Source organism: Pieris napi, chromosome 6, assembly GCF_905475465.1.
Source record: "Pieris napi chromosome 6, ilPieNapi1.2, whole genome shotgun sequence".
In the NCBI taxonomy this organism is placed as follows: domain Eukaryota; kingdom Metazoa; phylum Arthropoda; class Insecta; order Lepidoptera; family Pieridae; genus Pieris; species Pieris napi.
The window spans coordinates 2,229,928-2,254,198 of record NC_062239.1 but is presented as its reverse complement, the minus strand read 5'-3'; the positions used below and the strand labels follow the sequence as shown (position 1 = coordinate 2,254,198).

General features: G+C 34.6%; 1 protein-coding gene across 2 annotated transcripts; it reads left to right on the top strand.

The window, feature by feature from the left end:
• Positions 1–133: 133 nt before the first annotated feature.
• On the top strand, positions 134–24,031 carry LOC125050387 (ras GTPase-activating protein 1). 2 transcript variants are annotated; one of them, XM_047650220.1, is made up of 20 exons: positions 134–684; positions 1,025–1,138; positions 2,983–3,055; positions 3,247–3,400; positions 3,987–4,111; positions 4,878–5,033; positions 5,753–5,939; positions 6,682–6,975; positions 7,799–7,969; positions 8,591–8,766; positions 9,456–9,528; positions 10,025–10,143; positions 10,969–11,099; positions 16,828–16,997; positions 17,385–17,513; positions 18,563–18,692; positions 19,212–19,378; positions 20,048–20,180; positions 20,730–20,903; positions 21,444–24,031. In XM_047650220.1, exons 1-19 carry the CDS (start codon positions 528–530, stop codon positions 20,879–20,881), a joined length of 2,811 nt encoding a protein of 936 aa, XP_047506176.1. In that variant the 5' UTR covers positions 134–527; the 3' UTR covers positions 20,882–20,903; positions 21,444–24,031. The 2 variants fall into 2 exon arrangements, with proteins under 2 accessions (XP_047506176.1, XP_047506178.1); XM_047650222.1 differs by having other exon boundaries at positions 135–684; positions 19,212–19,366.
• Positions 24,032–24,271: the final 240 nt, after the last annotated feature.

Here is a 24,271-nt window from a genome sequence, read left to right as displayed (position 1 = left end):
TCTTTTGGAATATTAAATTTATCAAGTAATGTGAGAGATATGGTTTTTTAAACTTTTTTTATCTGTTGATAAACTTTATACGTTGACATTTAGATAGCTGTCATTTCCAAATATCTTGGGTAGCTGTCGCCTGTCATATCCTACAGAATTTCTAAACATAATTTTGCGTTGTATATTGTACGGTGTATCCACGATTTAAGATTTTTAAATAAATACGATTTTTGTTAGGGCGTTGAAAAGGTCGAAACTAAATATAACTTCACAGTAGTTGTTCCATCAACGACACCGATGAGTTTAATTGTCGGAGATCGTGATGTTTAGCGACGTTATTACTATTATATATGCAGTCTAGACGAGTATTATATTCAGGTTTCAAACGAAGCTCGAGCGACTCGGGGACCGACAACAAGAAACCTTGTCTACAATAAAATCGATGAAAGTTTTACTCTTATGTTTATAAATGAATAATGATTGTTTTATAGTTAAGTTAGACTGCGTTTCGAAAGTTATATCCGTAAGAGTTAAAAATGGCTGATTTGATACGAGCGATGGGGGCGCCGATTGGACCCCCTATCAAGGACAAGTTAGGATCGCCCTCTACGGAGTCCGAAGACGGCGGCGGCGATATTGCTGAGTTGACTGCTGATTTAGAGCTTGACGAAGCTGACGGACCTAGCACTAATGGTATTAATAAATATAGTTAGTTAATTTTTACTCAAATTTGCAATCTACCAATAAAGGGAATCTATTAAGGTAGGAATGTAGAATCTTTAAATTATTCGTTACTGTTTTGGCTTACATTTACTGTAAATAAAAAACTTGTAGACCCAATTCTGCGATCATCTATAGTTTTACTCATAAATTGAATTAGTTAAATCCTGAATATATTTTTACTTAAAATATTGACAATATTGTGTTTAGTTCTAGGAGTAAGGTTCTAGAAAGATGTTAAAGAAACAAATACTAAAAAAAACTACTTATAATATATATACTACCTTAGTTGTAACTAACTGTTGGTCACCAGGAGAAAGGCAAGCAGTGTTGGCTCCTCCAGAAAGTGAGTGGTACCATGGCAGGCTTGATAGATATACTTCTGAAGAAAGATTGTGGGCTACGGGAAAACATGGCAGTTACCTGGGTAAGTCAATAATGATGATATTTTATTTAAAAAAAAGGCATTTTAGTAGTTTTATTGCTATCATATACATAATATTTCTTTTTAAATTCTGTAAACTGTAACTAGATATTTGACATAACTTACTGTATGGTGTATAATTATAATAAGTAATTGTTTTTAAAATTTTATAAGCAAACCTATTTTAACTTTGAGAAATGTAAATATGGGAATAACTAGAAAATTTTTAAGGTTTTTTTTTCATATTGGTGTCAATAACATTGCTTAATTTATCATTAATTTTTATAGTATGAAGTTGTGTTAATCTATCTCATATCACAATGAACAATAGCTAGGTAACACAGATTCCCACAGAAAATTATAGTAACTTACAAAAGTATAGAATTACAAAAGAATTATTACTAGAATGAAATTCTTGTGTATTTGTTAATATTGTATGTTTTAAAGATAAAAGTTTTTAACTTATGACAATTTTGCCATATAAATATGACTGAGAAAAAGAATAGTTGTTAACGAGAAAACAAAATGTGGTCCATTAACATTATGGAACCCAGTACAAACAATTTAAAGTATAAAGAAAGTAAGCTTTAATTTTAATATAATATTGTTCCATTCACTAATTTCTAGTAATTGTATGAATGTTTAAATTAGCATTGTTAATTAACATGTATATTTCTAATTATATTTGTGAGATGTTCTTTGAATAAATTATATTCTGGGTACTAAACAATTAGAATTTGCAGATTTGATAACTAATTAATGAGATTATAAGATTCTGTTGATTATTATTAAAGTAACTTAATTTCCTAGTTGTCATTTAAAATGTGTGCATGTAAATTTGCAAATGTATTAAATTAACTTATACAATTAAACTCCATGTCACATCCCTCGATCCAACAACAAACCTCTTAAAGCGTTGAAATCTCTCGGCTTTGGTTGGTTTAGCTTAACTACCATACAATGAAAATATCGCCACTCTACATAGCATAACACCCACCCTTAATAACGACAATTAAATATTAAAATTGCGTACGTACAAAGTACACATGTCAGAAGTGAAACTTCTTTGTAAATTAATTATTACTATAAAATAAAAGCCCCAATAGATGATCGTGTACCAGTATATGATCACTCCATGTATTTGTATATCTATATTCACACTGTCTATGTGCTAATGATAATATAAGATTAGAAGTTTACTGCACAAGACGTTATGCGACAGAATTGCCATCTAAATTTCTAATATGTAACTACTAAACAAATACATCAACCAATAGCGTGTATTTTTCTCATGCGCCTAAAGAAGTTTCACTTCAAAAGTATTTCTTAAGTTGCCGAAATTAGTTAAAACTGCAGCACTGTGTACGTTCCTTTGTCGCTTTTTGTCCTAGCCCGTAATAAACTCGACTGTCGGCATCATACGTCCCGATTTTTTTTAAGAAATTCGTTATTTTGTTTACAAACTGGGATTGCTTGCACGTGCTTTATCACGAAGATGTCTCAATATCGCAAGATATGAATAAAAAAAGTAAAAAAATACAACATAATTTCTGCAGCAAAACACGTCAGGCAAAAATAACAGACTATACGCAATAGCGTTCAAATAACAATTGTTATTATGTAATTATTAACATTAGTCTGAAATAAACTTTTTCTTTTTCTAATACAGATTTTTCTTCTTTCTATTTAAGGGCAATTCTTTGTAACGTCAAAATATGCACAGTCCTTTGAGTGTCTTTACATAGAGTGTACTCTATGTAACGATTATATAGAATCTATATAATATAACTTTTCCAACATTTTGTATTCTATAATTTTTTATACCGTAAAGAGATATTTTTTTTTAGTTCGAGAAAGTGATCGAAAACCTGGATCGTATGTGTTAAGCTATCTTGGACGTACTGGGATCAATCATTTTCGGTGAGTAGTATATTGATAGTAGGTCATAGTTTTTAGTTTCAATAACAATTTTTCTCAATATTACCTATAGTGGTACCGTAGATTATCAATGACTTGATCTATCCATATGAAATCACCATCTTTTAAATTAGCCTAAATAATTGTCGCGGTAATAGATTTTACTCATATATTTTTTTATTTAATTATTATAGCATAACAGCTGTATGCGGTGATTACTATATTGGGGGTCGTCAATTCGATTCCCTCACGGAACTAGTTGGATTCTACAGCCATTGTTCGGATTTGTTGAAACGTGAAAGACTTGTTGAGCCCGTTCCACCGCCCGAACCTGTAAATGATAAGAAGGTATGCTTATTTCAATCTTAAACACATATCCAAGTTCATCAACCTTAAAAGTTTATCACATTTTGTTTAATCCTATTATTTTCTACTCATTGAAGTTTCAGTTCAATTAAGAATCAGTGCTCACTTGTTCGGGTACTTACATATTTAATGCACACTGTCGTATTCTAAAGTCTGTTCGAAACCTGTTCAATTTCTTTTGCCTTGCAAAAGCTTGCTAAGCTTTTTAGCTAAGAAAAAAATTAAAATGTCTGATTTCTTAAAATATGTCTTTAAAACTGATCAGTGTAAGCATTCATAATCACTGCGCAATCACATAATTTATTTTTACAAATGTTCAATGTTAAATCTCTTATAATATGTTTATAACTATAATATATAATTCCCTATGCTATATAAGATATCTTAAAACTAAAAACAATAACGGCGTTATTATACAGTATGTGGTGTGTAGTGTTTACCCTTCTTTTTATATGGAATAAATATCATAATCATGGTATAAATGTTGGTACTCGTTAATGCTGTAATATTTCTTTCTATAATTAAAAGTTCGTACAGATTATACATATGAATAATGTTTGTTCACTAGCGCGTGGTCGCCATCCTGCCCTACACCAAGATGCCAGACACGGACGAGCTCACGTTTCAGAAGGGCGATATTTTCTTCGTACACAATGACATGGGAGACGGCTGGCTATGGGTCACTGCACACAGGTATATTTAAGGCGGCCTTTGACATATCATTGTAGTATTTGAATAGCCGTGATTCTTAAGTCTTATATCGCGAAAGATTTTCAGTAATTTTGTAGGCTTTTACGTAAAGTTTCTCAACACTAAACTATGAAAAGAAGTTGCGTTGATTATAATTACTACTTGATAGGTATTTAATTAATATTACATTCCCGATTCTCCATTTATTATATATAAAACACAGAACATTTACCCTACCTAAGACACAAAAGCTCTGAAATGTACAAAGCAAATTTTAGAAATTAGGTAAATTTTTTATTATATATTTTTTATTAAAAGAGAATTACAACGAATTACAACTTCAAATTGCAGACTCATATTATGACTTTTACTACGTAAAGACGAGTTAGATCAATAAGATTTGGCTAATAAGGGGTCTTAAGCAGGATTTCAATGGCTTCTAAGTTTTCCTTTAGGGTTGCAAAATACGATGTACGTATATGTAATAAGTACGATAAATTATAAATGATAGACAATTTCTCACTCTTTCTCTTTACTAAACTAGTCGGTATTTTCTATATTATTGATTACAAGAAGAGATCTTTATTAAAAATAGCGCAACTGCTTAATTTTGAAGCCTTCTTAGTGATTTTTAAAATTTAATTAGTAGTTTTTGAGTCTGTACTTCAATCATAGAAAAATAATATAATATTTAACTGTTTTACGTATAGCGTCGATTACCTTAACTTAAATTTCGTTTAGTACTAGCAACTTGTTTAATATCCTCCAGGACGGGAGAGCAAGGAATGATCTTCAGGGAGCTGGTTGAAGACCTGGATCCATCAATCGACCCAAATACTGTTTTCTCTTGGTTCCACCCTAATTGTACTAAGAGTGAGGCAGTTGATATGCTAGTCAAAGCTGGGCCTGGAAGCTTTTTAGTCAGGTTTGTTTCATTTAAAATGATAATAAATTGTATTTTAGTCACCCAGTAGAGGATTTTTGTTTTCCTCTATATTAACCACTAGCGTACAACAATAGAATATAAGCGAAATAATGAAATGTTAATTGCTATAAAATACAGTGTACACTCTCTATAACGTAAAAATTGTTTTATTTATTTGGTTTAACCCATTACCCATATATTAATTCATCCCTCCCGAACGACGAACGAACCATCTTTATAACGAATAAAAACGCTCGTTCCCTTCAAATTCGTTATAAAGAATTTACACTGTAAGTATGACATATATTTTTCATATTTACACAGGCTTACATGGGGGAAATTACATTTAGACTCGGCACGCATAACCTGTCATGTTTTATAATATATTTTTTTATATAACGGGGCAAACGGGTAGGAGGCTCGGCTCACCTGATGTTAAGTAATACCGCCGCCCATAGATACTTTCATTGCCAGGGCTCGCAAGTGCGTTGCCGGCCTTTTAATAATAATTCAAGTACCTAACCCATTTGCCATTTTATATATTTTAACTATTTTGTTGTTTTTTATAAAATGACGATATAATCGCGCTTTTTATAAAAATATTTGAATAATGTTAACTTTGACTTTGATGAACCAAATGAATGCCAAAAAAGAAAGAAATAGATACGTTTAACAAAAATATGTTTTACTAATATATTGTCTATTTATTCCCTCTATAGGCCTTCAGATAACTCACCAGGCGATTACTCCTTATTCTTCCACATCAATAACCAGATTCAAAGGTTCAGAATCGAGAAGAAAGGTGTTCGATACTTGATGGGTGGGAGGACCTTTGAATGTTTGGATGCAGTGATTAATAGATACAGGAAGGAACAAATTGTTGAAGGACATACACTTGGGCAGCCAGTAAGTAGTTTTTCCGCATATATTATTTGTGAGTATGTGTACTTAGTTAGAAAAAAAGTACATTGGTTGTTAAATGTTTCTGTCTAAAATTCTAAATAGATATTTTTTTAAGTCTTATTTTGTTTCGATTATCAATAGTAGTTTAAGCATCATAATTGTTAAAATTAAGGTGGTAAAAACACTCATAGCATCTCGTTATATTATGTTTGTATAGAATAATATAATTTGTAGCAAAATAGAAAAAAAAGTTCGTTGTTACAAAGTACACATGTCAGAAGTGAAACTTCTTTGGTAAACTAATTTTTAACTCTTGTTAATATTTAATAAAAAAAATAAAATAGTTTGTTCTTCGCTACTAAAACACATGGCATTTTAATTTAAAATTCGTCATTTGAGATAAATTATTTTGCATAAAATATAAAATACTAATATTTCATAAATTCTCTTAACGACATTTTAATTTTAATAATAGAATTTCTGTAAGGTAATTCACGCTTCTAACTCTCTCTCAATATGTCTCAATCACTGTCTCCCTTTTCTTCGACAAAAATTCTGCACATCTTCGTGACGTTTTTTAAAAAAATTACCCTCATGCGCCTTAAGTTTCACTTCAAAAAAGTAATTCTTTGTGTTAAATGTATCAGTGCTTCTTTCTTTTGTTTGACCTAGCCTATTACAAAACAAAACAATTGTTTTATCGGTTAAATACGCCATTTGTATATTTATTTGAAATTTTCTCCAGCTTATAGCCGAGGGCCACCAAATAGAACCGCAACAGAACACGACAGGCGCTGCAGCGGAGAAGATATACGCCACGCTTCGAGAATGTAGGGACCAGATTGGTTTGAAGAAGATGAAGGGGATCAAGCATCAGGGATACCTTCACAAGAAGTCGGATAAGGCCACTAAGAAATGGAAAGCGCTCTATTTCGTCCTACTCCAAGAGGGGACGGACACACATTTGTACTTCTACGATTCTCCTAAACGTACGAAGCCGAAGGGGCTGATTGATCTGTCGTGCGCCTATTTGTATCAGGTAAAATGAATAATAAACTCGTTTATATAATATTCAATATAAAAAAAAACGTGTGGAACTCGGGGACTGCCGCGGTAAAGCTATTGCATAATTTTTTTTCAACTTATGCAATTATAATTATTTATTTATGCAGTATTTTTTTTCTTTGATATATATTCAAGTTTTTTCTTTGATAAATTAATTCAATCTACCACTCTACCAGACTCAGACTAACTCGCCTATATAGTCAGTCTCACTCTAACGCGCACCGGCTGCACCGATCTCGTCAGAGAGATGTAAACACGCAGTATGCGTTCTGTCCCGCTCTAACGCGTAAGGTTTTTTTGTTACGGAATTTCTGGATTCGGTCTCCACGCTCGAGTCCCGCGATAGAAGCTATGCAATAGCTTAAAAAAAATGCCTTTATTGTCATTACGTCCATTAAGTCCATGTCATTATGTTTAACTTTAGTACATGACCTCCGACGGAGTGAAGTACTCCACATTTTATTATTTATAGAATTTCTATTTCAATTTTGTCTTGGCACAAGATTTCTGCTTTGATATTCCGAACACACGTTGATTTTCGGGTCCAACCTCCCCCCCCCCCTTTTTTTTCCTGGATCTGAGGTCCCCTTTTTGATTTTTGTTCCTATTACTTTAATACACGTGCACTGAAATGAATACGTGTATAGACCTACGTGCTAGTGGCTGAACAACGTTCGGCCCCACAAACGATCAGTAATAAAAAATTATACTATTTTATTTTGACTCTCACTGTATCTCGAGTTTCTAACCAACCCATTCTTTATTGCCGTTTAATCAATATATATTGTATTTTTTAGGTACACGAGTCCCTATGGGAGCGTGAATTTTGTTTCCAATTAGTGGAAAGGGCGCTGCCGTGTCTCTCGACGCACACTTTCCTCGCTGCGTCCACCGCAACCGAACTACGAGGATGGCTGGACGCTTTGCGTCCGTTGTGTGTACCACAGCAGGCCAAGCATCAGTCTAAAGTAAGATTTTTTGTGTACGTTTTATGTTATGTTCTAGTAATTCTTTTAGTTTTAGTTAGTTTAGTTCCTAATGTCAAGTAAATTCTGTCGATGTTTTAGTTCGAGATTGAGATAAATATAGAAATTCTGTTTTCGTTCAGTGAAATCTTTTATTTTGTACTGATATCAAAATCCTTTTGTAACTTAACATTTTGCATAATTATTTAACTTTTTGCCTTATTGCCCATCTAGTACACGGCCAAGAGACATTTGAAAACATTTTAACAATAAATAGTTTAATTTATAGCTATTTCTGAATGAAACTGTTACATGAATGTTATAGATAGGCAAAAAAGAGCTCTTTACTATCTATATGTTTATAGATTAATTTGGACAGTGGGTAAACTCTGTCCATATCAATTCCATTCATTTGAATTTCATTTTAACAACTTCCAAAACAAATGTTTCTCTGTTGTAGTATGTAGTTTTTCTCTATATATTTCTTGTATTAAATGAATCGCACAAGAAATAACGTCCCGAATCTGAGGGCAATAACGCATTACAATAACGGAATAATCACTTATTCCGCTAGCTCTGCGATGCAATCTGTCTTTATAATTTTTTTATACCTTACTACAATAGGTAGCTCGTGTGGTATGGCTCCGAGCATTGCGCGTACGTTGTGTGACCGCTCACCGACTGCCGGCCCGTTTGGCGCCGCGTCCGTACTTACGCTTGGCGTTGGGTGCTGCGCCCGTCGCACGTACGCGACCGCGGCCATCGCCCGACCCGCATTGGGATGACGAGTTTGTCTTTGAGTACGTATTATTTTTTGTTACTTATGCAAATTAATACTTATTAAATTTTTTTATCATTTATGTGTGTTGGTTCCTAATAAAAAATAAATATTTTTGTACGGTGAGATATTGCGATTCCTGGAAGGTTTAGGTCTATTTCAGTAAGATGTGTAAACGATTGTAGCAAAAAAATCTTACTAAGTTACACGTGATACACTGGCGGAAGCTTGTGTTTGGTTAAAAAGCAATACTGTAATTGCTAAACCAAACCTAAACTCAATGTAGCTATTGGGTCTATCATTCGCTTTTAACTTATTATAATTAGTAATTGTGTAGTAAAACGATTATTATTATGAAAATTATATAAATTTTCTGCCCTATTAGAAGAAAATGTGCATTAATTTGGAATTTGATTGAAATTTTAAGAATTTTGTTTATTAAATTCCGTTCAATCTAAGAGTCTGTGCGGTAAAAGAACCGACGTCTCTGTTATGCGAACTAATGTATTTGTTATTTGCTACGCCTCATTTTCTTTGTACATTAAAATTATATTTTTTTCATATTAAGTATCGAACTATAATAACAGTGTTGTTAACAGCAAAAAGCTGATTAACACTGCTGCAACCTCAATTCCCGTTTAAATCTTCAGATAATGCTCTAGAAAAACTAAATTTATCGTAAATTGTAAAGCATTTTTTTATATGTTCCAGTGATGTGCCTCCAGACGTTACCGCATTCACTATTACTGTGCATAATACCGGAAAGAGAGGAAAGGAATCTGAGGTAGGTTAAGATTTTTCTAGTTCATTTACACTTCAGGTTTTTTATCGATAATTATTTGATTAGTTTTTAAACATTTATTTGCTGCGTTTCTTTTTAGTAAATTATGTGAAAAAAAGCACGACGATATTTATTGTTATGTGTGTAGTAAAGTATTTAGTAATTAATATATAAATTATAATACCATGATGATGAAAATATTGTTCGCGAGCTAGAAAAGGTACTAAAAAAGTATCTAATTTCTAGCGCCAATTATAATATCTATTTTTGATACACAACGAGACAAAACAAATATTCTAGTTTTTTTTTTGCTTTTTTTATTAAATAGCAAACGGGCAGGATGATGTTAAGTGATAAAGCCTAGGCTCGTAAGTGCGTCGGTTGCCTTTTAAGAATTGGTACGTCTTTTCTTGAAGGACACTCAAGTCGAATTTGGATTTTATGTGTCGACCATGTTTATGTAGAGATTTCCATATTCAATACTATTTTTCAATTTTAGGTTGCTGAGTTGACGATAGAATTGGCGAATCTCGCGAATGGCGAAGAAGTTGAAGAGTGGTATCCGCTAGCGGGAATGACTCCAATAGGTGAATGGGGTTCACTAAGACTGCGTATAAGGTACTCTCTGTTCAATGACTATCTTATGTCTCACCCTGTTTTTACCTTTAATTTGATATAAAGAGCGAGAGAGAAGAGAGACTTCAAGCAGGTCCTTGTTATTTAGCGATTTCGAAAAACTGGGTTTAGTATTTGATGTGTCGTGTGTCTGTCTCTGTGATCTTGGTAGAGAAAGTAATGAGGATAAGATTCAGGAAGGAGATTTCGCTCGAACTTGCCGTATGTCAAAATCCATGAAATTAAAAAAAAGTTTGATTTGATCTTTCTTTTCAATTGTTTTTTTCATCAGGGTCGCCAGCCACATATTGAAATTTTAAGTTTTCTTCTTGTATAAATAGTTTTTGCACAAGACATAATTTAACATCGATACTTATGATCTAGAGGCTAGCCTAAATTAAAACCAATAAGTAATTTAAAACTAACCTAATTTACTAAAAATTATATTTAATATAAGAAAGTGTCTTAAAAAGACAGTCAGTTCTTGTGTACAAATTTTTTCCACTTACCACTGTATAGCACGTAAGACTAACGTGCACTCATACTAATTCGAATGGGGTTGTCCTTTTCAATCTTCTCACTAGGCCCGTGGTATCAAGAAGTTGAAAAGCCTCGATATTCACGAGTTGGTAGAGCCTTTGTTCATGGACTCCAGCAATCTTTTTCATTATTGTGGTGACGGAAAATTTGAGTATAGTGACCAATTATGAAATACCAACTTCGTAATAGATGGCAACATTTCAAAGGAATCTATATTTGATATGGCATTCACGATTTCCGAAAAGCATTTCTAAAGAAGTTATTGTAATTCATGGTTATCTTTTACAGATACATGCAAGAACTAGTAATGCCTCGTGAAGAATACAACCCACTGCGACAACTGCTTCTAGAACCGGGTTTGCCTGCTGTTAAGGCGCTCGCTGATTTGTGCAGGACGGACAGACAACCTTTGGCTACATGTTAGTATATTTTTCATTTCTTCTTCGTAGTCTTCATTACTGAAGTTCATGCCTGTCTTGAAGCCCTAACCGATACGTCGAAATCCCTTATCGTAGAAATCGTACTTGTTGTAATATCACGTCAGGTTTGAAGTGCCGTATTCCTTGGCACTATCAATACTTACTTGGGCGCCAACAAAGGTGCAGCATACAAAACTACAATTATGTCAAAGATCGATGGGACGATGTATAGAGAAGAGAAGAATAGAATACATCGAGAATAATAACTAAGATAGCAGATGTCACAAGGAAAATAAACTTAAGAGAAAATGGGCATTGCGAGAGGAACAGAAAAGTGGAGCAATAAAGTATTAAACTGATGCCCAAGGTACAATATACGCAAAAGAGGAAGACAATTTAGAAGGACCATATGGTGGACATGGCAGAGAGTGGGACGTAGCGGGATTAGTAGGAGGCCTTTGTAAAAAAGGGCACACAGATACCGAATGAATGAGATAATAGAAATTCAAATGAGATAATAGAAATTTAAATGAAAAGTATCTGAAATACAAGGCTTTTATTATTAGTTTTCTCCGTATGGAACAGAATTGTGCCCGTTTTTTTTGTTATTTTTTTATGTTGGCTGTCAGCCTTCTGTGTTCGACACCCGTTACTTTTCTTCACAGAGCGTTGCTTGCTTAAAAAAAATATTAAAAAAAAATATTTTTTCTTAAAATTATTATTATGTGTTCCGTTTGACGTCCGAGGTCCATTATGAGAGTACATCGTTTCCTTTTCCGCCCAAATCGCTAGTATCCGACCTTTTCCCACCACGTGACACCGCCGCCAGCGCCCGGCGTTTGAAACTGGAACTAACTTTTTATTGCGCTAAAGCAAGCCGCCAGAGTTCTTGTCCATTGTTGCGTCGTTTTTCGTCTTGCACAGTCGCTAGTGCACACTTAAAAACGAATCAGTATATTCAAAGTTATATCGACCTAAAATTTATTTTCAAAGTGGAAATAATTATTTCGTAAAATGGTTAACTCGGTTTTCACGTTAAAAATATAAAATGGCTAATGAAAGTGCTAAAATCGGTGTAAATGTGTTGGCTACGCGGTCAAACGTGCCTCACCCGCGCTTTACAAGGCCGTCTCATATCACGGGAGATATTGTCTCTGCAAGTTCTGACAAGCCGAGTTCTTCGCAAAGTTCGAGTACGAGTGAAGAGGATGAAGAACCGCCGCCACAGCAGTAATTCACGTGATTATTCTCAGGTTTGAGCAATTGTCGCAGTAATTGGTAAGTCACCTTAATAATACTTTTTTACAATTATGCTGCGTCGTCTAGCATGTTACATAAAGTGACCGAATCTAATAATGCAAACCTACACGACCCTTTTTTGAACCATGCGGCTGTAGTTAATGATATTGCTCATTTAGACGTGTCGGTTCAAGAACCTCCGAGTTATAAATTATAATATTAATTTCAATGCAGAGGTTTTTACATTTCTGATTTGAACTGTGTACGTTATATTGATATACAAAAGAAATACGTTGCTTTTCCTGCTTTTACCGATTTAAAAATGAGTTTATCAATAAAGCGTTACGTAGCGTTTTAGTGGTCTTCAGCCGAACGCGGTTCTTAATTTAAATTCTATACATAATAAATTGCAAGAATGTTTTGGTCAAACTTTAAAAACATGTTATAGAAGATTTAGATAAAATTCCCACCCCTCTTCGGAGTACATGTTTAATCCTGAAAAATTATCTAAATATTTACAAAATGTTGGTAGTATTGTCAAAATTGACAGAATTCGCGGGTACCAATCTAAAACAATACGCGTTAAATCACGCATACGTTTTTAATCGCCTGTAGCTTCAACGTCTCAGGTTAGTCAAAAGCCCTTTCTTGGTAACCGATACAACTCAAAACAAGGACAACAGAGTCACAACTTCGATGATCACGAAAATAAAAAATGTGAGCCGTCACGGGACGCCTGGCAGATGTGAAACATCGACATTATTTTGTTAAAATAACGATGACTATTTATTGAATAAACATTTATTTTCATTTAAATACAAAAATTTACGAATTTATTTCAAAACGTGACTACTTAATTCGTTTAATCAGTGACTTCGAAATACACCGTACACACTACTGCATATAGACTGTATATATACCATCATATAGCGTGGCATCGCCACGGCATTTGTCACCAGAAATCGGTTTTACGTGCGGTTATAGATGATTCACATCAAAAGGGGGGACGCAAATATAACAATCCAAATAAATACCAACATAAGTGACTCGATGGGCTTTTCGGGCGGATGTTTAAGGAACTATCACAAAAATTGGGTGAAATTAAAACCTCCTTTTTCCATTCTAAAATTAATAACCTCCGCTCGAATAACTTTCAATCGAAAACCGCTATTAGTACTGTCCTAAATCCTAAAAAAGTTGCAAACACCTGTTTCAACTTCGATTTCCTTGGAAATACATACCATGATTCGAGACCATATACTGGAGCCAGCACTGCTGACTCCGTCGTTCATATCTATCATATCATATCGTTCATATTTCAAAATAACGAAGAACGGAAAAATCGAGTCATTTTCAGCCTAAAATCTTTAAATCGGTTCATGAAACCAGAACCTTTTCATCTGTTTCATCACCACCAAATGCCAAATTTCCTACAAAAAGGCGATTGGATGGTGAAGCTGGATCACAGGCAATCCTACTATCATGTACCGATTTCCCTCGAACATCGTTGCTTTCTGCGTATCAGTTACGAGGGAAGGCTCCTTCAAATGACTTGTCTACCTATGGGGTTGGCCATAGCTCCGAAAATGTTTGCTTCGGTGACAAATTGGACAGCCGAGCTATAACGCCGTCAGGGCTTAAGAGTGATCGTTTTCTTGAACGATTACTTACTGGTCCACCAGGACAGAACAATTCTTAACTCCCAGGTTCTCGTAGCCATGACCTTTTTGAAGAACCTGGGCTGGACCATAAATCGAGAGAAGTCGATATGCACTCCAACGAGGTCGATCGATTTTCTGGGTATCACGTGGGACACACTATCAAATGCAAAGTCCTTACCCGTAAAAAGTTATCAAAATTCGTCAGTGCCTGATAACACGCTTGTCAGCCGGCAAATTGGACCCTCAAGCAGGCCCAACGCCTCTTAGGGTATCTCAATTTTGCGACCTTCATCACCCACCGGGGAAGGTTGCGTTGCCGAACGCTGCAGCGACACAGCAATGCATTTAGGAGAGCTCCTCTTTGCCCGAGTTCTCTTGCAGAGGTGAATCACATGGTATGGTGTTTGCACAACCTCAGTCACAAAACACCGATTCACTTCAAAACAAGGCATGTGAATTACATTGTCACCGATGCCTCGGATCTACAATGGGGAGCGCTAATCAACAACAAACCCCTGAATGGTTCTTGGACTCAAAGTCAGATTGAGTGGCATTGCAATTTAAAGGAGATGCACGCTGTGGTAGCAGCAATCTCTTTGACATCCAAAGTCCTAAAGAACTCGATGGTAATCCTGCAAAGCGACAGCAAAACTGTTGTATCGTACATAAAAAACGAAGGAGGAACAAGGTCCCAAATGCTGTTAAAATTGACAAAAGATCTTCTGGCACTGACGGACAGTTTGAATATTGTACTTATCCCTCACTTCCTTGCCGGGAATGTACAACGTGGAAGCCGATTACCTCTCGCGCAATCGCAGGGGCACCGAATGGCATCTCTTGAAAGAGGCAACCACGGACATATTCAGACGATCGGGAACCCCCGAAATAGATCTTTTCGCGTCACGAGAGGCTCTTGTCGTGGCAAGTTATGTGTCGCTAGACTTATTAGACTCCAACACTTGCTTCACCACGCCTTCAGTAAATGCTGGCGTTACGAGCTAGCGTGGATATTTCCACCGCCAGTTCCTCTACCTCGAGTGCTGCACCATCTCAACTTATCCCAAGGGAAGTTCATAATAATAGCACCCAGGTGGAGGAAGCCTTTTTGGCGCCCGGATTTGAAAGGCCGAGCACTTGCACCCTCGCTACCAATACGGAATCTAAACAAAACCCTGATAAATACCGTAACGGGTCAACCTCCTCCTCAAGGGCAGAAATTACAGTTGGAAGCGTGGCTGATTTTGGCTGCAAAACACGAGACAAAAAACATTTCGTCGTGTTTGAGAGCATCAACAAGGAAAACATATGCCCCTATTTGGTATAAATGGGTAAATTGGTGTCAACATAGTAATATAAACTGTCGATTCCCGGCTCCTCCTGATGTAGCTAGATTCTTAGCAAACCTATTTATAAAGGATCATCTGGCATAGATATCTATATATCTAAATCTATTATCTTAATAGATCTATATCTATTTTAGTTCACAAATCTGACATAGCATCAATTTGTGAGGCTCTAAGCGATGTTAAAATTTTATTTAATAAATTAGTAAAACATATCCTTAAAGCGCTAGCTCAATCCTATCTATAGCTAGACCAATCGCGCAGTAATTGCCAGTATGGGAAGCGGGGAAAGTTATAAATTATTTGAAAAGCCTAAAACTAGATGAGCAAAATTTATTTCTTAGCTCGAAACACACAGCCACAATAATTTTATTGGCTTCTGGGCATAGAGTTCATGAGACTCTCTTGCTTTTTCGAGCCTCAGCATTTTATTGATAACGGTGATTCCATCACTTTGCATCCGGGTTTCGGTTTTAAAACAGATACAGGAACGTATAGACAGTCAAGTTGGACGTTTTTATCGTGCCCGGAGAAGCATCTAAATCCCTTATTTTGGCTTAGGACACTCATAACTGTCTCTAATAATAGATGAGGCTCCTTGACAAATTTGTTTATTACAACCAGATATCCTGTAAGACCAGCTACGCCCACAATTTTTGGGGGCTGGGTCAAGAAACCCCTTTTGGAATCAGGTATCGAAGCATCTCGGGGTACTTGATCAGCTGTTGCTTGGCTAAATTGTTTTAGAAACATAAATGATATTCTTGGTTAGGCAAATTGGCGTCATGAAAGTACATTAAAGATATATTATTGTCGAAATCTAGATAATAATAGTAAGAATGCTGAGACTCAATCAGAAGTCTCTTTCTCAGTACTTTCGGCCGCTTAATGATTAGCCAAGTATTCTACTTCATTATAAACAATAAAATTTTTGTTATTATGTTTATTAAATGATGCTAAAGCTTAGGCTTTAATTAGCTTGTATTGTTTATTTCATCATGATTCTATCGGATATAAATAATTCAAATCACATTGTTGCGTTTTTTAGTTATTAATATATAACTTTACAAGCCACCAGGAGATAACAAACACGTCTCTCATAATGGACCTCGGACGTCAAACGGAACACATAATATAGAAATTTTACCTAAAAAATAAAATTTGTATTATGTTTCCTAAGACGTCCGAGGTCCCAAACAAGCTCTTCCTGGTTCTCTTATTATGAGACAAACAATGAACAAGAACTCTGGCGGCTTGCTTTAGCGCAATAAAAAGTTAGTTCCAGTTTCAAACGCCGGGCGCTGGCGGCGGTGTCACGTGGTGGGAAAAGGTCGGATACTAGCGATTTGGGCGGAAAAGGAAACGATGTACTCTCATAATGGACCTCGGACGTCTTAGGAAACATAATACAAATTTTATTTTTTAGGTAAAATTTCTATATTATTGTAATCAATCTTCAGTCTATCATCAATTATGTTTTATTAGCGGTCCTTCACGCCTTTTCCGAGTGCGGTCGCGGTGCGGAACTGGCCCATGAATTATCGGCGGCTGAAGTAGTGCGTGAAGCGGATCACAGAGCGTTGTTCAGAGGCGCCTCTCTCGCCACCGCAGTACTGGATGAGTTTATGCATGCTCTGTGTAAACCTTTCTTGCAGGTAATTTCATATTTAGTTTAAAAAAAACACATAAAATACATAATTTAAAAAAAAATGTTATTGTCTTACAACGTCAGCGACTAATTTTAAGGATCGAATTAAACAGCTTCCATACAAAAAATACGATACTTTTAGTATTATTATTATTATTAGTATTTTCTTTGATAAAAAAATTGAAACAGTTCAAACACCTTCATATATTTTAAGAACATTTTTATACAGTTATAGGATAAGAAAGAACAAATTTGCGAATTTGGTGAAATTTTAATTTGCTTGTTAAATTTATTTTATAACTAGCTGACCTATTTCTTAAAAAGACAATCAATGACGTAGAAATGTGTCTGCCCCTTGCCCATTGACAATAGGACTTACACATAATATGTACAGGCGGCGATATCCGAAACAGTGCAGAAGTTAATAGACGCGAAGCAATCAGCGGAATTGAATCCAACTAAAATGGACTCGCCCGACGATGCCTGTAACAACGCTGAGTTTCTGCTCTTGACTCTTGACCAGGTGAGATTAATTCATGAGGTTGTAATTTAAAATTAGATAAAGACTACTAGTCCGGTCAAATTAGGTTAAAAACCAAGAGTGAAGCTACGAGGATTACCATCAAGCTGAAACAACTTTTCAAAATTAGAAATTAAAGTAAATTAAAATTTACTCAAGGTCAAAAATAGGTTTTATCGTAATATTACCTCAGACAAAAATTGTAGATCATAAAATTATCTATAAAAAAGGAATCAATATTTTTTTTCCTAAAAGCTACCGCTTCTGAAATAAAACGATTCAAAAAGTTGTAAGCGTCATTGTATGCACACGTTTCCACGCCACCTCTGAGGTAGTGTTCCAATTTGAAATTGATAAAAGCGATGCAAATGGAAGTGGGCATTGACTCATGACCTTGAATTACATTTTTTCCACTTAACGATCGGGAATTTTGAAAAGTTGTTTTTAATTGTATTTTGAACATGTTTACTCAGTTGCAGCTAGGTAATTCTCGTAGCTTGCAATGTGTAGATTGACCGGACTATACGAAGCGCCACGTTTTTATAATGAAGGGAATGCATTTCCGCACAGAGTGTGGGGCTCGCTATAACAGCCCTATGCATAAACCCCTCCCACCTATAATGTCACTGTTGGGGAAGCATGGGGTCGTGTTATCATTCTACCAAGATTGAAGTGATGTTGAATTGCCGCACCGCTTGCATATTCTCCTTTCTATGGTAGACGGTTTTATTTAGATTTTTCAAATAACGATACGATTTCTCATAACTGTAATTTTCGATTCTTTATGGAGTATTTACTTTTGGGTCACAAGTGTTGAGGCGTTTGTCTGTCACCTTTCCTCACAGAGTAAACACAATTTGACAGAAAGAGACGAAAGACTTAGTTAAAAGAGTGCATTTAGACTAATATAGTTTAAGTGAATAAGGTGTAGAACCAGGCGGATTCTCGCACAGCGTAAAAGCATTTCAAAGATGCCAAATGTATTTGCCTCGAGAATACTTTTTCATATGCTAGTGTTTCGGATCACACTTAATATATGTAATTATTTTCAGATAACATTATCAATATTCACGTCTCCCGAGGCGTGTCCTCGGCCTATCCGTTACTTGTGCGGCTGTTTGCAGCGCGCAGCCGTCGCGAAATGGCCCAATGAGAGATTTGTCCGAACACGGGTTGTTTCTGGTAATAAAACGTAACATTACGAAATTTTATTTCAGATATAATGCAATAGCGTATAAATCACTTTATATTTTTGAAGTTATACTTCTTTTGGCGCGTTAGGGTAAAATGATGAGAGTAAATTTTTACGATGCGCGACACAGAAACCGACACCCTGAAGTTAGCTATAAAAAACATTTTAGTTTTTCTATTGTTAGTGTAGTTTTTTTTTACAAACGTAAAATAATATTTTTGAAAATATTTTTATCTTGTTACACTAAAGAAGTATAACTTCTAACGCGTGTACATAAGTACACACACGTTTTTCTTTATTTTATTTCAGTAAGGATTATTAGGGCGAGTTAAGGAACGCGATTAATGTCTGTATTTATACACATTGTGTGTATGTATTACAATGGATTATGTATGTATTTCCAAATTGTTTTTAATATAAATCAACGTTAAACATATATTACAATTTCTAATTAAATATGTCATATTTGTATACACTGAAATAACTGTAACTAAAATGTTTCTATACAGGTTTCATATTCCTTCGCCTTATATGCCCGGCCCTAGTGGAGCCCCGAGCGTGGGGCCTTCTAAGTGCCGCCCCACCACCACACGCCCAGAGGTCACTACTCATGGTCGCCAAATGTCTACAGAATCTTGCTAATCTCGTGGAGTTTGGGGCTAAGGTATTAAGAATAGTTAGTGATAGTTTTATAAACTGGATTTTCATAGTTAATAACTTGGTGTGTTTAAATTATTATTTTTTATCAACTTTTTTCATGTCGGGATCACTATAAAAATTAGGATACCGTTTTCTCATGTATCTAAGTACATATATTTAAGAAAATTGTATACATTTTAATTTTTTTTTATATTCAGAGATTATTTATTAATTTTTACCTTTTTTGTAGTAAAATTTTAAAATCTCTTCATTAGATTCACTCTGAGACAGTAGGAAAAATAAGTAAAAATCACACATTTTCCTAATTTAAATTTTGAATTATCTTCTTTAAAATTTAAACTGTAATTATACCAAAACCAGATAAAAATAGTATAGCCAAAGAGATTTTATTACTAGTTCATACATACTATAATGCGAAAAGACTTTTTCTCCAACCTATTATTTAAATCATTTTTTGATCCACTCTGTTTATTGGTGATTTAATTAAAAACATTAATTTTTTCTCATTAACATTAATTATACAGAAAAGTTATATTATAAAAATCAATTTCAACATTTGGCCAGGTTAATCTATTTAAATGGCCATTTCATTATATACAAGGCAAAGTCATAAATTCTTTTAGGCCTCGAACAATACTTTAAGTTTTATTCAATAAGTGCTGTTACACATATGTAATATTTTTAGGAGCCATATATGGAAGTTGTGAATCCATTCATTTTGAAGAACAAGGAACGGATGGTCGTATTTCTGGATCAACTCAGCTCAGTTCAAGACCCGGGAAACGTACAGACGAATTCTAACAATAACTTCGATATAGGTACGTTTTTATTTGTATTGTTATAACTTCTGAGTATGCAGGTATATTTTTATCAGTTACACTTTTAAAACTGTGGCCATAGGTCAGAATAGTACTTTATAGGAAAAGCAATTAAATCATTAAGAAATCATGAAGGCACTATTAAAATATGAAACACTCGATATATGCATGAATGTGATCTATGACCACAGAATAAAAAATCTTCTCCGAGCAAATATCTTTAAAACATCAGTGCTTCTGAAAAACATTAAAAAATGTAATAGCTATGTTTTGGAACTATATAGGTTTATATAGGTAAACAAGTAAACTTATGAACGTCAACAGAAAAGATGTTAAATTGATTCTAAATTTACATTTACTACCAGTTCGCAAGTCAAGGGCGTAGAGCGGGCGTACCCTAACTAATTGTTTTCTACTATGAAGGATCAGGGCGAGACTCATTCCCGAGTTCATTTATCATGATCATGCGAGTTCATTCAACGAGAAACAAGTTTTTTAGTGCACAATAATATCCTTGAATAACATTCTGTATATTATTCTTAATTACAGCCAAAGAGCTGGCGACAATTCATCACATTTGCGTGTCTCACCTAAGTGAGCTGCAGACTCTGTCGAAAAGTCAACCCGCTATACGGAAACTGGTCACTGTAACGGAAATGCTGACGAAACACAAGCACAAGTATCTGGAGATGATCAGATAGGATACGCCTTTATATCACACAGGTAATGTTCATTTTTAAAACCTCGTACATGTATTTCTTTTCGTAACCATATCTATGTGTGCTGTCCTTATTACTCTCGTGTCTTACGAAGTAAAGAGAGGCGAGAAAACTTTATTTTTGGCTTATTTGTATGTTTGTGCTGTGTGATTGTTATTGGTCGAGATGATTGACCAATCATAATCGAGCGTGTCATCGTTTCATTATGGTATTTTTATTTTACTTAGGAACTTTCACGGTAAGGTTTTGGTGTCAGGGGGGGAAGTTCGTATATGCTTTTATTACTGAATGATCTTATCATCTTCTGCTAATCAGATTTTTTGAGTCAATAATTATATTAGTTAATCCAAACATGGTGAACACGCTGGGGTTCCCTTCCTTGTTGACATACCAAGGTGCCGAACAGTATGATTTGTCGTTTCTTCAGTTCGTCCAGTTCTGTATAAAAAATATGAAAGAAACAATATACAGCGAATTGTACTATGACCGTAAAAAAGAAATATTTTTGATTATATGTATAAAATTTTAATATATTTCGTTGCAGGGTAAAAGCAAGAAAGCGTAGAGGTAGTCGCCTTCGGGTCTTAGTCGTACGCGTGTAGTCATTTTAGCTTTAGCGTTTATTTCACTTTCACATTTGGGCGTTACAATATCAGAAAATATATGCACGGAAATTTGATTCTAGTTGACATCGATAAAACATTATTAAGGAAATATTAAAACAATTATATCAACGTGACGTACCAAACGCGCAGATTCAGTTTAAATAAAGTAATTTAGCATAGACTATAGAAATAGTGAAGTAGTAGAAACTTATTGAAGAACGCTTCATAGAAGTCACTTGACCTGGAATAATAAACCATTGTTACTTAGACAATGTATGTTATAAATATTTTGTTTTATTTCGATAATACATCAGAATATGTTTTTAGATTCGATTCATAAAGATACGTGATCATTCAAATATGGATTCTTTAATTCATTAAAGCTGAATCAGTTCCATTGCACTTTTTGAACTCGGTTCATGATCTCTCGGTTCAAACGCTCGGGCGTTTATAAAAAAAAAAAAAATATGTTGTCAGCTGTCCGTCGAGATATTTCCGATCTGATTCGACTTAGGGTGCTTCAAGAAAAGAGCGTAGTAATTCTTTAAAGGCCGGCCACGGGCTCTGTCATCGAGTTTCCATGGGTGGCGATATCACTTAATATCAGAGGAGGCTTCTGCCTTTTTCACCCTGTACTATAAAAAAATACTCTTTCGTCTCTTTCTGTCATTGACAGATGAGTACTATGGTTATAACGGTGAAATAGGACTGAGTTATTTAAAAAAAAAAAAGGGAACTTGACGTTAATAGCAAACGAAAATTCAGATTGTTTGATAGTTGTGTATTATTCAATGTCAACTAGTTTCGTACTTCTTCGGTTTTATGTCTAACGTGCCAAATGAATATAATCATATTATTCCAAAAAGACTGTGACCATCATTGTCATACATTGGACATGGCGATTCCATGTAACAGTTTATTGCAAATGACGCTTTATTACATTGTCTTTAGGTTGATAATTGTTAACTGTACCATCATATTTGGAGACAAACAGTTTCTTGAATGACATTGATTGCCCTAATAATGAGTGTAACTGTGGTACTCAGAGTCGTTAATTATATTATTCCTAAAGATGGATTAAAAACTCAGCCCGATTAGTTACCGAAGTATATATTGGATCTTTCGTAATTTTACATCTTAACATAACAGCTTAAATAGTCTTTACTCTTAATAAACCACTCTGAGTGCAGCTGAAAAACTTGTGTATAAGCAATGCAAATCCATAATAATTTTTATATCACTGCCTAAGTTACAGAAATAGCTCTCTAGAATCTAAGTCGTATTTATTGTTAGTAGATTTAGGAATACGGAATTTATTATCTACTCCGCTTTTGTATTTTTTTATAAATCATAGGAGGTTTTAAACAAAATACCTCGCTACATATTCTAAAACTGCATTTTTTTGATAATTTTTGCGCTGAACTTAAATCCACTATGGCCAAGTTTTGATACTGGAAAATGTCGTGAACTAAAGACAGTACTTGGTGAGAAATATCGACCGTTGGAAACAGATAACTAATATCGGCTTGATTTAGCGGCCAATAACACAAGCATGGCCAATACAATAATAAGATTAAAATTGAGTAATTGAAGCCTATAAAGTCTCTCTTAAGAAGTCAAGTTGTAGGTAAGATTTTAATCTACCCTCGAGAATTAGAAAAAAAATCATAGAGACAACACAGCAGAAAAATAGCTTGAATAGTGATTGAATTTGTAAATGACAAAATGATCCACGAAATCGTAACTAGAAGATTGTCTCTTTTCAGTGTTGTTTGGCAATATTTCTCGCCCAGTACTGTAATGAAGAATTAGCTGTTATATACAGCGCCCAAATTTTTTGCTAAAATGTATCCTAGATTTAGACTAGAAATATAAGGTATAGTTCGATCGCGATACACCAAAAATTAGGCGAATGGAGCTTTAGGTATACCAGATTCATGTTTTCATGCTCCGCACTTCCTACAATTATTCTCTGTGATAGTGTTAAGAAAAACTTCCAAGACTTGTGTTATTTACTATGCGTATTATTTTGTGTGCAATAAAAACTTAAATTTGACACTTTCAATTTGGTGTTGTAGAAATTTGATTCATGTTATTTAGAATATAGGTGTTCGGGCATTGTGTTGCCATGCTGATATAAGAAATTGAACAGATTTTTGTTTTCAAAAATTATTTATGACTCATTTACTAAATTCTTGTTCTTGTGAATTAAATACTTATTTATATTTTGTTTCTTGTGTAACTAAACTAGGAACGTGAACGATCGCAATCTGCTTAACTCGGATTTTTAAGTTGTCTACAGAATGAATGTACGTAAAGATTTATAACTTTAACTTTGGTAAATTAGTATAAAAACTCAATGCCTTAATATCCTGTACGAGGTGAGCTCGTACAGATAAATTAGCTTGGAGGCGTTTCTGCATTTGTAATCTCTCAGTGAGTAAAACCGGAAGGAACAGATTCGCACTGTCATCTGTGGCTTTAAAGTGAAGATAGAAAGGTCCCGATTAATATTTAATAAATATTATGTTGAATATTAAGAACTAAAAAAAACTAATTTGCTAGTAGTACGTACTACAAAGTACAAACGAAAAACGACTCCAAGCTGATTTGACTGTAAGTTATGGCAGAACAACAGGAGAAAATATTGGTACGACAGGAAATGTTTTTTTAGTTAACTTTAATTTTTAATTCCTAATTTCGTTGGTGATACGACCTCTAGAACTTGCAGTAGGGGATTGTACGCATATAATTATTTCGATATTAC

Bases quoted from the DNA above. Each gene is read 5' to 3' on its own strand.
- LOC125050387 (XM_047650220.1), top strand. From the start codon at position 528: ATGGCTGATTTGATACGAGCGATGGGGGCGCCGATTGGACCCCCTATC. The intron at 3,056-3,246 runs GTGAGTAGTATA...TAATTATTATAG, and splicing joins ACTGGGATCAATCATTTTCG to CATAACAGCTGTATGCGGTG. The intron at 5,940-6,681 runs GTAAGTAGTTTT...AATTTTCTCCAG, and splicing joins GACATACACTTGGGCAGCCA to CTTATAGCCGAGGGCCACCA.